General features: G+C 39.4%; 1 protein-coding gene across 1 annotated transcript; it reads left to right on the top strand.

Annotated features, from left to right (window-relative positions):
• The first annotated feature begins 7,530 nt into the window (after positions 1-7,530).
• On the top strand, positions 7,531-10,945 carry LOC145782255 (uncharacterized). The gene is made up of 3 exons (XM_082594039.1): positions 7,531-7,944; positions 8,860-9,030; positions 9,470-10,945. Exons 1-3 carry the CDS (start codon positions 7,728-7,730, stop codon positions 10,072-10,074), a joined length of 993 nt encoding a protein of 330 aa, XP_082450165.1. The 5' UTR covers positions 7,531-7,727; the 3' UTR covers positions 10,075-10,945.
• The last annotated feature ends 4,687 nt before the right edge of the window (positions 10,946-15,632 follow it).

The raw sequence follows: 15,632 nt of genomic DNA, 5'->3' as shown, positions 1-15,632 counted from the left end.
TTGGATTACTAGCTTTGGACACCTGTTTTGAATTGCGTGACAATGTCTTCATTATTGCGTCACAGTACTGCATATGTGAGTTTGAGATATTGCTATCTATTCTGGTCATTCGTAAAATGATTGTTTGAAAATTGCCCGCACATTTAACTGTTGGCTTAGTGCTTGCTAGCTGGACAAAGGTTCCGTCTTTTATCCAAGTAATCTGTTCTGTAGTGACAGTTTTCAGTGGTGTACGGCGTTGCACCCCCTCGTTTTCGGTAGCCGCGGGCTAATTTTACAGAAATACACTGTTTGAAAAGAAGTTCAAGTGTGTGTTTCTTCGGTCATTACATGCAGACGAACGGATTTGGGAATCTTATGTTACAATTTTCCCACGAAGAGATTATGGTTTACCGCTGTGACCAGATTCTTCAACGCCAAAGTTGGAGTGCGAGTGCGTCTTCTTGACCTGCGATCGATGCCAGGCGAGACCTCAGCACAGATCACGAACTTTATACTCTCCTCTATTCAAGAGAATGGCCTAAACATGAAACAGCTGTCATCTTTTTGTGCCGATAATGCACCAGTAAATTTTGGAGTATCACAGCTTAGTGGAAAAACAACGTCTTCTCTCGTCTCAAAGAGCATACATTTCATCTGATTCCAGTCGGCTGCCCTGCTCATATTTTGCATGATGCAGCAGAGAAGGGATCAGAGCGCCTCACACTTGACATAGAAACAATCGTTCTGAAGATTGGTAGCCACTTCAAAAGCTAAACTGGTAGGGCGATGAGGCTCAAGCATTTCTGTGAGGAACTTGATAGCAACTACTCGACTCTACCAACTCACACGCCGACTCGATGGACCACACTTGATGCTGTACTCGAGCGAATGATCGATCTCAGGGAACCACTCAAATCGCATTTTTTTTCGCTGAAACATCCACCAAGAATATTGGATGATTTTTTTAAATCAGAAGAGTCACTGCTCATCGTATCATTCCTCCACAGCGCTTCAATAAACCACTATTACTCCTGCAAAACTCAACTGCATTGTTTCCAGAACTGGCAGAGGTAATTGAATCTTTCAAGAGCAAAATATTGCAACGCCAGTGTTCAGGGTTTTTCGGAGCAACAACAGACGAACTACTAAAAACAGTCGATGAAGAGCATGCTAAGGTTCTCAAAGCGAGCTTCCAGGAGTTCTACACCATTATTTTGGAATATATCAACAAGTGGTATCGATTTGAGAAGCATCCAACGCATATCAACTGGACCCCGCTGAAAGATCAGGCAATCGAGTACGAGGAAGTCAAGGGATTGGCGAAGCAAGTTGATCCACTAATGGCAATGAAAGATGAGCTGTTCCATGAGGTCTCGGCTGTTAACGCTCTGCTCAAGAAGATTCTAGATGATGTGTTCAGCAGGGATGAACCTGAGGCCAAGTGGATGAAGATCTTTACCGGAAACAACTCTTTTCCGCTGCTCTACAAGCTGGTTAGCATTCTTTTCTCTCTTCCGGTCAGCGATGCGTTTGTGAAAAGAGTGTTCTTTCTTGTTTCGGCGCAGTGGACCAAGGAAAGGAATAGACTTAGTGAAAAGACAGTCAAATCCCAGCTACAGTAAAGATAAACCTATACGTGAGCTGCCGTGAGATCCATGAAGCAATTTCTAATAACAAGGAGTTGCTGGAGCAGATTGTTTCTGGCAAAAAGTATGGAATGTGATATGACACGGCTTGTATAAATACAAAGTATGTCCAAAAACGGTTTTTAAATGCTAATCTAATTTTTCGGTTGTCCTTATTTTTGGGTCCATGTCGATGGCAACCCTGCCTATAGGTCAAACATTTGATGATTGCTGCAATCTGAAAAGCTGTTTTCGTCTAATTTTTAGTCCAGAAATAGGGATAGCAATCTTCTTACCTGTGCCATTTTAGTTTTTGAGTTTGAACAAGTATTATCTTGTTTATTTTGAAATTTGTGTTTCCGGTTATATTTCACTAAATATTTGTGGTTAGGGAAATAACTATAGTAGACTAAACTAAACTTTTATTTTACTGTTTGGTGGCTGATGTGGGCCCGGTCTTTACCATCTGACGGCTGAAGTGGCTGTTTTAACCTCTGATGAGATTCCTTTAGATCTGATTATATTAAGATCTTGATAATGTTTGAAGTCGCGGGGAATCTTTTAAATCCGGGCCCCTTAAATATTCCGGGTCCAAAAGTACCACCTAGACCCCCCTGTCAACGCCCCAGATAGAGATAGAGGAGCACCTGCAAACAACTGGTCGACCCTGATATTTCGGGATAAAGACCGGGCATCGTTAATGCGAAATGGATGATGAATAGTCGTAAACATTCGGTTGTTTGAACTGTTATTGTCTGTCGTTGTGGTACGAAGCCACGTTTTCACTCGCCTCATAGCGCTAAAATTGCGTTCAGCATTGACCGAGACGAGCGTGATTGTTCAATAAATGCACAAACGTTTGTGTATTTCCGAAAGACAGTCTTTGTTGCTTGTTTAGAACTTCGCATATCGTAGACAATCTTCGTTATTGGCGAAGTCACCGTGTTCTGCTTGTTGTAAAGTTTGATTTGCACGACTGCACGTGCAGCTCTTTAAGCTCATCAGAGTGCGAATAGCAGAAATTGTTATATTGCAAAATGTGCAGTTGCTTACATGACCTTAAAAGGACACTATTTCTCCCATTTAGAGAAAATTTGAGGGAAAGGGAGGCACCCGCCCTTTCTACCCCTGGCCTGGAGATAGTGCTCACACGGCCCTGTGAGGTAGGCCTTCTTTTTCGTTGAGAGTGCGATAGGGGCCTACCTGGCTTTTGTTTAACGTACCCCCTGAACGTATCATAATCAATTACATTCAATATTTGAACTTTCACAGAGAGATTCGATTTATGCTCTGAAGACATTGCCTGTAAATTGATTTATTAGGCTACAGTTTTACTTATCTGTTCAGGGGTCACCAAACTTTTTTCTTTGAGGGCCGGATTGCTGCGAGATTAACAGCTGCGGGCCGGATGCAAATTGCGAAAAGATATACCTACAACTAGATTAGAATCTCCATTGACTTGAATTGAACACAATAAATAACAAAGTCAGCGGTGGAATAGCAAAGTTGTGATGAAAATCGAAAGGTTGCTGGAAAAGTTATCCCCTGCTATGATATACTACTGGGCATCGTGCTCTTGAAAAAGCATTACATATTTCCAAATTTGGCCTAAGCTGCCCTCATTTGTGGTGGCCTAATGATAAACAGCAACGTCAGTCATTTACAAAAAGTTTGGTAACTTTTTTCGTTAGCAGTTGTAGTGCAGCACCTGTTATTTCGGCAGCACGTGGCGGGCCGGATGAAATCAGTTCGCGGGCCGTAGTTTGGTGACCCCTGGGTTAGACTATAAAGTTGCATTGGGTAAAAAAAATGATAAAAAAATGTCAAGTTATATCGAATGCCCTCCTCCCCCAGTAAGAAAATCCTGTGTACGAACGTACCCTCAATACACGTAGTTGATTAGGTTGAGTAAGCTAACTACGTCGTCCACGTAAAACATTAGGCTACACTACAGTATATGCGACGTCGTGTGTTACATCACATTTTTTGTTTTTAATGCAAAATTCTATGCAAACCAGTAGGTAAACTAATTGCTGCAAACTAAAAAGTTATCGTCAATTCAAGCTGAGTATGGCAGGATAATTTTACACAATATAACTTACTGGTTGTAGCTAATTAGTAAATGGACGTTTTTTCATTTCGTTCTCGTTTCAAAAAAAGTTTCGAATGCCCCCTCCTCCTTGAGAAAATCCTGCGTACGCCACTGTCTGTGGTGGTACCGCTCTGTGACAGACGACAGAACTGGTTCAATTTCTCACAAAGTCATTTAATGTTGCAAAAGGATGGATTGATTGAAATAATTCAATTTCAATAATGTTTTCGTCGTTTCGATGATGCCAAATGACAAACTAACATTGAAATATAACATTTTTATTCAATTTAGATCGAATTTCAAATCCAACATAGACACGAGAAGCTGTTTAACTTTAACAGGAAACTGAAGATCGAGAAACAATAGTTCGATTGTTTACGGTTTCATCAAACATTTTTTGTCCTTTGTTTGTTGTTGCTTAGGTTTGTGTGTCACACACAGTTGTTTAAATTTTGATTCAAAGCTAATATTGTCTCTCTACTAACTGCAAGTCTCAGAGGACTCAAGAGTCAAACTAGGTTTAGTGTATTTTTAGGAAATCAAGAGACTTTCCCTGAACTTAGTAGAAAGCTACATTGTTGTAGTAGGGTAGGCCTAAGTGAGAGTAGATGTTGTCACAGCAACAAACAGAGGAGCAGTCTTTGCATTATGAAGGACATCGATTCCAAGTTAAAATTGTTCTTTACACGTAAATAAAAAGATGAAGTATCTTTTGATAGGCTTGGCTGAGAATAATCTAATCTGACAGATCGAAATCGTTGTTTAGAGCAATAATAGGCTACTGAACTGAATCACGTAAAATTAAGTTTAGGCCTACTTGTATTAGGCTACCTTTTCAATATAATTTAACGTTTTATTTTTTTTCACTTGTAAGCTTATTTTAAATAGCAAAATCGTCATTTCCGTAGGGTGGCAATCAGGGCCGGATTTAGCTGATGGGGGGCCCGGGGCACTTTTAGATCGGGGGGCCCCTCTGTAAAAAAATTTTTCGCGCCTACGGCGCGAAAAACCACCTCCACGTCTACAGTAGCATTACTCCAGCACTACAGAGCAATTTGCAGAGACTTTAAAGGCTGAAAGGAAAAAAATAGCACAATATCACATTTTTTCCACGTAGGGGGCCCTTCAAAAGTCGGGGGGCCCGGGGCACATGCCCCCTCTGCCCCCCCCTAAATCCGGGCCTGGTGGCAATTGACCAGTAGACCGTGTATGGTCGTCTCGTTGTCTCCCTGTCGGTATGGGAACTTTTGCATTGTGTATCGTACTTGCATATTTCAAACATGTACCTATGTTCCTGTTACTGACAAATAAAACATTGATTGATTGATTCAATATAATGTAATTGCAAAAAAATTAAGGTGCATTCCGCCATGGTATGCGCTCAAAGAATTTTGATTTGTGGCAGTGTTGCCAGATAAAACATTCTTGTTCTAAATTTTAATAAACTTTCAAATCTGGAACAATTCCCAGGTTAGTTTTGCTTTGCTCAGGACTTCAAAATTTTTCTAATCACAAGCTTTTGTCTTCAATAGCTTTGATTTTTTTAAATTAGAATAGAACTTTGTATCTGGCAACATTAATTTCGATGTCGCTGTAAATATGGCCACTTTCTACTGTAAGTGTTTGTTTTCAATGTTTTTTTTTTAATACCATGTCAAAAGTATGGGGAAAAAAGGCTTGTCAATAGGGTCACATTGGGTGAAACGTCGTAAGTGGGACAATATAGGGAAAATAATATTATTGAACGTAGAACTACGAGCATAGGCTAGCCCAGGGCTTCTCTACATTTTATTGTGTAACTCCATTTAAGAAAATAATTTTTTATTCGAACCCTTGATGGGCAGTTTAAAGTGTAAACCACTGGCGCCGACTTACGGGGTGGCCACGCCGTAACCGCTGTGGCGGGGTGGCAGCCACCCCGTTTAGGTTACCGTATATTACTTACTGCAAATAAATGTAATTTGAACGGACGTTTAAATCATTTTTTGATCATTGGTTTTCGCTTCAAGTCAACGTAAAGCAAGAGGTGAACCAATACAGTATTGCAAAGAAAATGATTGTTTTTGTCACAAGCATGATACTCGTGTAACATTAAGCAAGCTACGTGAAGATTGCGCAACACGTGGCTACGAGTTTTTTCCTTGTTGTTGCGATCGTTTTATTTGTTACTTGTCATAAGTCATTGTTAAATTTGTTAGGTTTACAATGGGATTTATTAATCAATAAAATACGATCTTTCCATTGCCTCCCTCAAATCTTTTTTTTTAAATTTTAATCTAGGCTACAGCATAGAGTCCATAATGATTGTCGCAACTGCTTGATCTATTTGCAAGCAATGAAACAATTTCATTAATGCTTCCAAACGTGGTCTGCATTGTGAAAATATACTTATCGTTGCCTTCCACCACCTGCGAGGCGGAGCGATCGTTTAGTGCAGGGGTCACCAAACTTTTTTCTTTGAGGGCCGGATTGCTGCGAGATTAACAGCTGCGGGCCGGATGCAAATTGCGAAAAGATATACAACTATTTAGAATCACCATTGACTTGAATTGAGCACAATAAATAAACAAGTCAGCGGTGGAATAGCAAAGTTGTGATGAAAATTGAAAGGTTGCTGGAAAAGTTTTCCCCTGCTGTGATACACTACAGGGCATCGTGCTCTTGAAAAAACATTACATCTTTCTAAATTTGGCCTAGGCTGTCCCTATTTGTGGTGGCCTAATGATAAACAGCAACGTCAGTACATTACAAAAAGTTTGGTAACTTTTTTCCTTAGCAGTTGTAGTGCAGCTGCTATTTCGGCAGCACGTGGCGGGCCGGTTCCGGCCCGCGGGCCGTAGTTTGGTGACCCCTGGTTTAGTGCAATCAGGCGCATAAAAACCTACTTACGATCTACCATGACGCAACAGCGATTGAACCACGTCCTAATTTTAAATGTTTATCAAGCTGAAGCTTCACGGTTACAACTTGACCAGTTGATTAACAGTTGGATTGACAGCGATGCTGTTCGCAAAAATACTTTTGCCAAATGTTAAGTTTCAGAGCAGCAACGTAACAATAAAATTCACGACATACCTCCTGTGGTTTGTTTTAAAGTTGCTTTGTAAATTATCGAGCTACAAATCAGGTGTGAAAAGACAATTGCATCTACGAAACACTCTTAGTAAAAATCAAACAAAAACATGCAGTTTGAAAGTTTTTAGGTTGCCATATTGTGCTATTCGCCACCCCGTGCAAAAATAAAAGTCGGCGCATGGACTTCTAAATAGTAGCATCTGGACTGGAAACGCAGTGGGCAACAGTAGGCCAAACAGTTGGTACAACAGTTGGCCAACAGTGGTACAACAGTTGGCCAACAGTAGGGTTAGTTACTTGGCTGTTGGCCCACTGTTGGCCAACTGTTGTACCAACTGTTTGGCCTACTGTTGCCCACTGCGTTTCCAGTCCAGATTCTACTATTTAGAAGTCCATGGTCGGCGCCTATGGTGTAAACTACCCACTGTACTCCACTTTATTTAATGTTAAAAATAAAAACCTTCAGAAATTTTGGTGTTTGAGGTATTGGAAAATGTTTTAGTTCAGTCTATGAATCAAACTTGTTAATTTGCAAATGTAAATATACAAAACGTATTTTATTCAATGGTGAACCCACCAGTAGGCTACCACCACCGTTCTTTCCATGTTTGCGCCAGCAATGAAAAATAAATTGAATTGAGTATTTACAGAGTCTTTGGTGATCGTTTAGTTGCAACAAACGAAATAGTCCACCAACAGACTTGGACGCCTTAACAAAAAGCTTTCTGAATTCTTTGCTTTTGTCTGTAGCTTGTGTATAATTACCGAGACTTTATTATAACTTAATCAAGATAAATCATAAAGTGTGTAATGGTACAAACGTATAATGAAAATGCTTGACACAAGATAAAGATCAACTAAGTTTAGCGAAAAGGGCAAGCGAATGACATCTATTGACTTTTTATTTCTTGGATTGAGCTGCATTTGGCGACCAATACGCATTACATTTTCCAATGCATACCGGACCTATTGAAGTACCACGTGGAGCATCAGTAAACCCCCAACTACCTACCCCTCATCAATCTAGCACCACACCGAGAAACCACCCAGCCCCTTCCTACGCTTCATCACAACACTCTGGAAAATCCCGGAAGAAAGAAATCGTTCATCTTCCTTGCACGTCAGCTCAGCCAGATTTTTCCGACCTCCCCAACAACAATGGACCACAAGGTGAACTTTTATAGCCTACCTACAACTATACAACGCGTATTTGTTTTTGTTTTTTGTTTGTTTATCTTTATCCTGCATTGCGGGAAAGCGGACTTGAGCGCTATGCATCGGTGTACGCCTTCCGACATACACCTGACCCACGCTGCAGCCGACGGCAATGTCAGTTTCCGGTTGTCTACTCTACTTATGACTTAGTAGCAGTAGAGTGACTTAGTGACTGAGTGACTACTTATGACTTAGTAGCGTATCGAGTAGCTTACGTAAAGTTGGCTCAGCTACTTTTGTAGCTTAAGGAATGTGTGTATGAGAAAACACTTACTGACGGGCTTAGGTATTAGACTCTAACTCAGACCAAGTAGGATAAAGCTCTGTCTAACTGTTCACACTGTCAGGCACTACAACTTCAGCACAACAATATTATGTCCAAATGACTTGTAATGCACTGAGTTTAAACACTAACAACAGCATGCAACACAAACAAATAGAAGAGCACTTACCACACCTTGATTAAAAACTTACCAACTGATTAAAACATAATCCAGAATTAGAGTCCACATGCAACGCACCATTTGTAAAAAATATTTTCCCTTACAGCAATCCTGCCTGTCGAGTCACGCACACATTCCAAAAGAACAAAATTTAAAGAGCGCTACGGTTCAATGATAAATTTAGACTCGAGGCAGTCGCATTATAATTTAAAATAAACGGGAACAAAATTATCGTTTGTTACAACTTTCACTCGTGTGTTATTGCTACTTTTTTTTTTAGACATGTTCAGAACTAATTATTTGGCAAAAAACATTTTTTCAATTTTTTAGCCCAGCCTAAGTGACTTGGAATTTCGTGTGGGCTATATAGCCAGTAAAACGCATTGATTTCACATAGATTAATTAAACAAAACCTTGCATCGTTTAGGGGGGCTGTTTCGTCCAGACACGAGCTACACACCCCGATATCAGGGGCGAAACCGATTACGTGGTTTCTCAATGGCGGCCTACTACGGAGGAACCGATTTTCATATTCTCCCCGCGTTACGAAACCCCCAAAGAAATAATCAAATGCTCCCACAGATCTTCGTTGCTCCAGGTAGGAATTTTTCCAAACGAAGCAGAAAACTGATATGATATCAGCTGTCTTCTTTTCAATGCTCAGCATGTTTCAACGCTCAGTATGTAACCACACAACCTCAATAATTTTTTGAAAAGAGTCAAAAAGTAGCCTAGTTCTTCGTCGCAAGACTTCGCTGAATGGTGAGATCAGTCTTTTATTTTAGCCTCTGTACATTTGCTACCCTACCCGGTAGACTATTTGTATTAAATCTTTGTCGTTGTTTTTTTTCGCTTTATTTTGTATACGGATAGCTTTTTCTCTTATGAGTTAGGAGTAAATGAAATTTTTATGGAGCTTACGCTATGATGGTTATCTGTAAACCGCCAACACTTAATTTTAAAACCCACCTGAATAGCATGTCATCTTATTTCTAGTTATTTACTCACTACTGTAGCTACAAATGCATGTTTTACAGCAACAAAACACATTCGAACGCAACAGAGGAGGCGCGCGACCGGGGACTCTTATTCCATCACCCCTCAACCGGTTATCATCAAGAGGGTTGAAGTCTCCCTTCACGAAGTCCAACAAAGAAACAAATCGAAAGGAGTTACCCCGGTTCCTTCACCCCAAGAAGACTTCGAAAATTTACCCGTTACCCCAAAAGTAGACGTTGATAAGCCCTCACAAAACGTTCAGAAAGACACAGTTAATTTACCCCTAAAATCAGTTGACTTAAACAAAGGATTAAACATTGCTTCTGCTATTAAACGACGCACGAAAGAAAGCTCAAGGCATCGCGTAAGCTCTCTTGAACAAACGCTCGCAACAAAGAGCAACCCAAACGTGATGACTCTCAACCATTTACCCCTGAAAGAAGTTTATTTGAAACCTGATACCAGCTCAAGTAAAGAACAGGCGTTTAAGCAACAACAGGACAAGACAATTAGAATCTTGAAATGGTTAAAAGAATTAAAATATTTGGATGAAAAGACCGTTCAACGAGCCCGTATGGAAGTCGAAAAAACACAGTTTCAACTTCCTGAAATTAAAGAAATGGCGTTGGTGGCGAATTTTTGATATTTGTAACAAAAATTAGCTTGGTAGCTTGTTGACTCCACGGGCAATATGCATGTTACAACTCTCTGAGAATTGTGGACAATTTTGAAGAACAAAACGCACATTTAAACATTTGATTTTGACTTTTTGCACTTTCATTGTTGCAGCCCTATGTCACAGGTGTAATAGTTCGAATTATCAAAACAGGGTTTGCTTCAAACTCAGTGGCATAGCCAGGCGTTTGTGGTGGCGGAACGCACGAGAGCTAGGCATGTATCTTCAAAATAAAGTGGGCTTGTTCACTTTCCAAAAAGCTGTTTTTTTTTCGGCGTTATCTCGGACAAAGCATTGGATACATTGCTCTGAAAGCTCGTTCTTTTTACTGTATTTGGGCCAAAGACTTTGAAAGCTTTGTTAGAGTAATAGATTGATTGCTTTTTATGTGAGATTAATACAACTTTAACACAAACAATAAGGCTGCCTTAAAGATTATAAATTTTGCCGTTAAAGATGATCGAGCAAATAATAACACGGCGTCCTAAGTGCGGGTATGTTAGCCTACTTTGCTTTTTTTAGGTTATTTGTGTCAGGTCCATAACATGATATTCCTACCGATGTTTCGCCTTCAGCAAAATTAGCCGGAAACTTTTAACTGATTTTTGTGTGAGAGTTTCGTAGGCTCCGTATTATTAGCCTAATTGCTTTCCACCGTGCACAATGTTTAACTATCATATTGCTACATTTTCTTATATTATTCAATATACATTTCTGTTTTTTGCGTATTCTGTAATTTATTTCTGATAACGAATCTTTCATGCTTTTACCTTTGTTTGGTTGGAAGCTACATGTAAACACCTATGAAAACCGATTATTTTAAAATTAAACTATCTGAATATGACTACGATTGTGCCATCAAAGTGCATTTAAAGGGCTAACTTAAACTACGCACACAGTTGTGCTACCTGATGAATGAAGCTAATATCCTACAAAACAAATGGGGAGGAAATTCATATAGGCCTACCATCAGGCTCCGTTGTTTTATTTCCGAAGCCGACACCCATCCCATTGGCCTATCAGGCGTGGGTGCGCTTTAACCGTATCTGTTACTGCTTCCTTTTGGCGGCAAGAGTTACTGGCCGAGACTATCAGGTCTACGTCTCTCTTATTGCTAATTACTCCGTCGGCTTACATCAAATAACAACGGGAATGCCGTTGGTCAAAAGCCTTATCTATCACTTCAATCAATTTATTTCGGAAAATATATTTGTGATTGTGTAGTTTAGGTAGAAAAGGTAATAAAGGCTCGGTTTTTGACCTATTTTCGCCATTTCTTGGTCAAATTTCTCAGTTCACATTTCATTTTGAAAGTCTTCTTGCATTGAACACAGAATTTCATCAATTTTGTTTTTCCATTTCTGTGCAAACAGTATTCCATGCACTTTTTGCACTACAAAGCAATTTGCGCAAATAACAAATTACCTTTCTAATTATTGTCTGCCAGCAAAGAATGACTCACATCGCCTCAGAGACCGACTCCCTACCCAAACAGCAAAATCGACGTTGAATTAATGTAAAAATGACGGATTTTGCTGCCTGGGTACAGAATGGAATTTTAGCGCCGTCGCGTTATGAATGACAAACACGAAATGAAACCGCACGCTAATAGTAAACTGTCAATCAAGCTATTGAATATCAGCAAATTTCTTGCATTTTATAACTGGCTGTGACAAAAGGTTTATTGTGAACTTCACAAATATCCGATACCAACATAATCGGGATTAAAAGTTGGGGCAAGAAAAAAAAGTAAAAGTCAAGAAATCTCAGGTTTCTAGCGTCACTTCTTCTATGTGAAATTGCTGAATTAGCAGAGGGCAAGACCATAGGGTCTACGCCAGTAACAGGTACGGTTAACAGTTTTCGCACAAGCGTTCAGGTTTTCCACTTAACTTTGCACCATTGGGCGTCAGCCGTTCTCTTGTGAATGTGATAGCTCCCTTTCTGAGATACAAACGCATACCATATCCAGAGCAATGGCCCATTACATTCGATTATTGTAGCCTACCATCTTCAACAAGTGATGGGATTCAATTTAGTTAGCAACTGGTTCGCTTTGAATGACAATAGCCATATATGGAAACTCTGTGTAGCCTACAGTGATTATAAGGTCCAATAAAAAAAAGTTGGGTAGGAACTAGATTTGCAAACTTTTTTATTCTTATTAAGCGGTTCGCGTCAACCGGTCGAACCCCACCACTGCTATCAATCCACCTAACCGAGCGAAAGGTCTGGATGAAAATACCAAAGCCTGGATGTTATTTATATTAGCTTTTCAGTGTAGCCTAGGAAGCGTCGCCAACCTGAAGTTGTAAAAGATAGGCTTTCAGGTTGTTGATTTTGCAACTTTTGTTTATAGGCTATAGCGATCATTAAAAGATATAAACATTTTATTTTCACGTACCCTTTCGACTTCGCTGGGACACTTGGTTATTTTTCTACCAATTCCGAGCACTCTCATCGGCGTCCTTATTTGCGTGGGCCTACGTTTAGTTAAATTTAATGCGTAGATTCTGTTACTGACTGATCAAAAAACTGATCAATTTCCGTATTTCATAGCACAATAGCCTACAGGTCATAATAAACGGTAGGCACTTTAACACGAAGATATTCAATTCAACCATGGAGTTACGCTATTCATGACGTTATCAAGGTTGCGTTTCCATAGGAAGAACAAAGAAAAAAGCAAATGGGCCTACCAGCTAAATTAAGTGATCGGTTTGCCATCGGCTGACTTGGTACAGAGGGTCAGAGCGGTGGTAGTAATTTTATTGACGTGGGTTTGATTCCCATCACTGCTATTGCTTTTTTTTCTTCTGTAGCCTAATTATCAAACAAAGTTCAAAGTAAATCCACTCTCTGGCTGAATGCTGGAATAGTCACAATTCGAGGGTAGCCAGGCAAAATATGTTCTGATTCACACATCACGGACAATATTAACGTAACATCTGATTGGTTCGTGATTAAATTGGATATCTTCATGTTAAATTGCCTACCACCATAAACAACCAATCAACAACTACTCAATCTATTTGCTGCACATAAAGTTTATTTAATTTGCCCTATAGCTATACTGTCCGCCCTTCAGCTCAATAATAAAGCACAGGACTCAATATCAAGCGGCACTGGTTTGTCTTTAGCGGTATAGGCTTGAGCAACGCATTTCAGGACTGTGCAGGGGTTTAGGTTTTTATTTATTGAATGTTTATAATCCTTCTGACTGATGACAGCAGAACCTCTGCTGGCGTAACTATATGCTTCGATAACACAGAGGTAACGAAGGGAGTCTCACGGAATTTTTTTAGCCTATTTGTGAGTTCGAGTTGCAGAATTTAGCACACCAATCTTTAAATTGGCGTTTTTAGAATGAATAGATTTTGAATTTGGAGATAAAATAATGTGATATGTATCAAAACTTGTTTGTATGGAGGTAGCATAAAGCACTTTCAGATTATAAAAAAGGCAAGTAATTACGTACGGTACTTTAAAACTTGCAAATTTCAACAATATGTTTAGGCTACGATTATAGAACAAGCTGAACAGCAAGGGTGAACTTATGATAAGATTTCGTCACAGAAGTGAACTGCAGAAATATTGAATATAGTTATCATTTCACAGGAACTTGAAACTAAAGCTATTTCTTAAAAGTTATTGTTGATAAAATCGTCCATTTGACGTCACAATGTAACATTTTGCTAAAACGGAGAAATTTGAAAGCGATCAAACGCTACTGAACAGAATCACTGGTGAAAGCTGTAGTGCGTTATTGAGTGGAAAACGATTTATCAATTATTTTTGGTCACAACACGTGAGTTGATTGAATCTTTATCCTCGGACTAGGAAACCTTCTTGCAGAGCTTAATCCTGGTAGTTTCGCATACTTGTAGAGGCTTTGAATCACTGACGCAGGCCCGGTCACCGAGATTGACAAAGTGAAGTTTCCAATTGTTGAAGTTATGGGCCTATGTTGCCGGAGAATTAATCCATCTATTAGATGCCTCTGAATGGAGAGCAGTACTCAACGTGCGTTGCTCAAGCGCACACCCCGAGAGTCGAACCAGCTCCACTTGATCTTGAATCTTCTTCGTTCCAGAAGTGACGCGATAACCAACTGAGCTATCGGGGCAGTTTTTTATGGAACGCAAATGTTATGGGAGAAAAATATTTTGCACAAGGTTGAAAACAATGAATGTTCATCACGGGTCCCTACAATTGGTTAGCGCGTCACTTCTGAAATGAAGAAGCTTCAAGATCAAGCGGCGCTGGTTCGACTCTCGGGGTGTGCACTTGAGTAACGCACGTGAAGGACTGCTCTCCATTCAGCGGCATCTAATGGATGGAGTAGTTCCCCGGCAACAAGACTTCAACAATCGGAAACTTCACTCTGTCAGTCTCGGTGACCGGGCCTGCGTCAGTGATTCAAAGCCTCTACAAGTATGCGAAACTGCCAGGATTAAGCTCTGCAAGAAGCTTTCCCAGTCCGAGGATAAAGATTCAATCAACCAACCAACCATTCAGCAGCACCTAGTAGATGGAATCTGTCACAGACAGCAACACTTCAAACAACTATCAATTAATTATTATCAATGGTTCATTTGTCAAAAACATTTTTTGTTTTTTGATTTTAATTTGTTCAAGTATTCAATGTTTGGACTACTTTTGGGCTTATTGAAACAAAATAAATTGACTTATTTGCAACTTTGGTTTATGGTTTGTCAAGTGTCACTGGACTCACTCTGGAGTCTGGACCAAGGTTGCCAGATGGCCTTTTTTAGGCCAAATTCCAAAATCTGGCCTTTTTAAATTGCAGTTGGCTAAAAAAGTTAATGCAGAAAATCTGGCCTTAATTGGCCCTTTTTATGGCTGCAAATTTTGATCGGTTTAGAAAGTATTATTTTAAGTAAATTGCAAATAAAAAGTATCACTTAAAGCCTGAACTATATCCGTTTAAATTACTAAGTGGAGACATAGAGAGTAGAGAATGTGTTAGCTGTGGACAGGATGGTTCTATTGAGTTGAACCGGGTTTCGTGACTCTTACCAAGTAGCCTAATTAGTGAAGTCTCTTAGCTTTGTCAGCAGTCAGTACATAGTACCAACAGCATAGTAAGGTGTAAGCAACTGATTCTGTTAACCATATAAAAACTTTATAGGCCTGCTGATTATAAGGTAATAATAATAATAGTAGAAAGAATAAATGTTATCAGAAACAGTTATATTTTAATCATTTTTTTGAAAGGTTAAGGTATAGCCTATTCTCCAAGTATTGAAAATGAATAAGTATACAGCAGTAAGTAAAGCATACTGATGATGAATTAAAGTGATAATGGTGTCTAGTTTTTCTGCTACTACAGTAATTTTTTATTAAACAAATTATGCAAACGAACCAGTCATTATGCTCTGACAGTGTTAAATTATTTTCTGTTACGCTTGATCGTTAAATGGCATTTACAAAAAAATATTTTAATTAAGTTGTTAGCGTTTATTTAGCCTTAATAGAAGTAAATAAAAAATTTGGCCTTTTTT

Source organism: Aplidium turbinatum, chromosome 13 (genome assembly GCF_918807975.1).
Source record: "Aplidium turbinatum chromosome 13, kaAplTurb1.1, whole genome shotgun sequence".
NCBI classification, from domain to species: domain Eukaryota; kingdom Metazoa; phylum Chordata; class Ascidiacea; order Aplousobranchia; family Polyclinidae; genus Aplidium; species Aplidium turbinatum.
The sequence above is the reverse complement of the archived record's forward strand: the minus strand, read 5'-3'. Positions and strand labels throughout refer to the sequence as shown.

Coding starts and splice junctions, on each gene's coding strand:
- LOC145782255 (XM_082594039.1), top strand. CDS start 7,728: ATGCATACCGGACCTATTGAAGTACCACGTGGAGCATCAGTAAACCCC. Junction 7,945..8,859: donor CAACAACAATGGACCACAAG/GTGAACTTTTAT, acceptor TGCATCGTTTAG/GGGGGCTGTTTCGTCCAGAC. Junction 9,031..9,469: donor ACAGATCTTCGTTGCTCCAG/GTAGGAATTTTT, acceptor CATGTTTTACAG/CAACAAAACACATTCGAACG.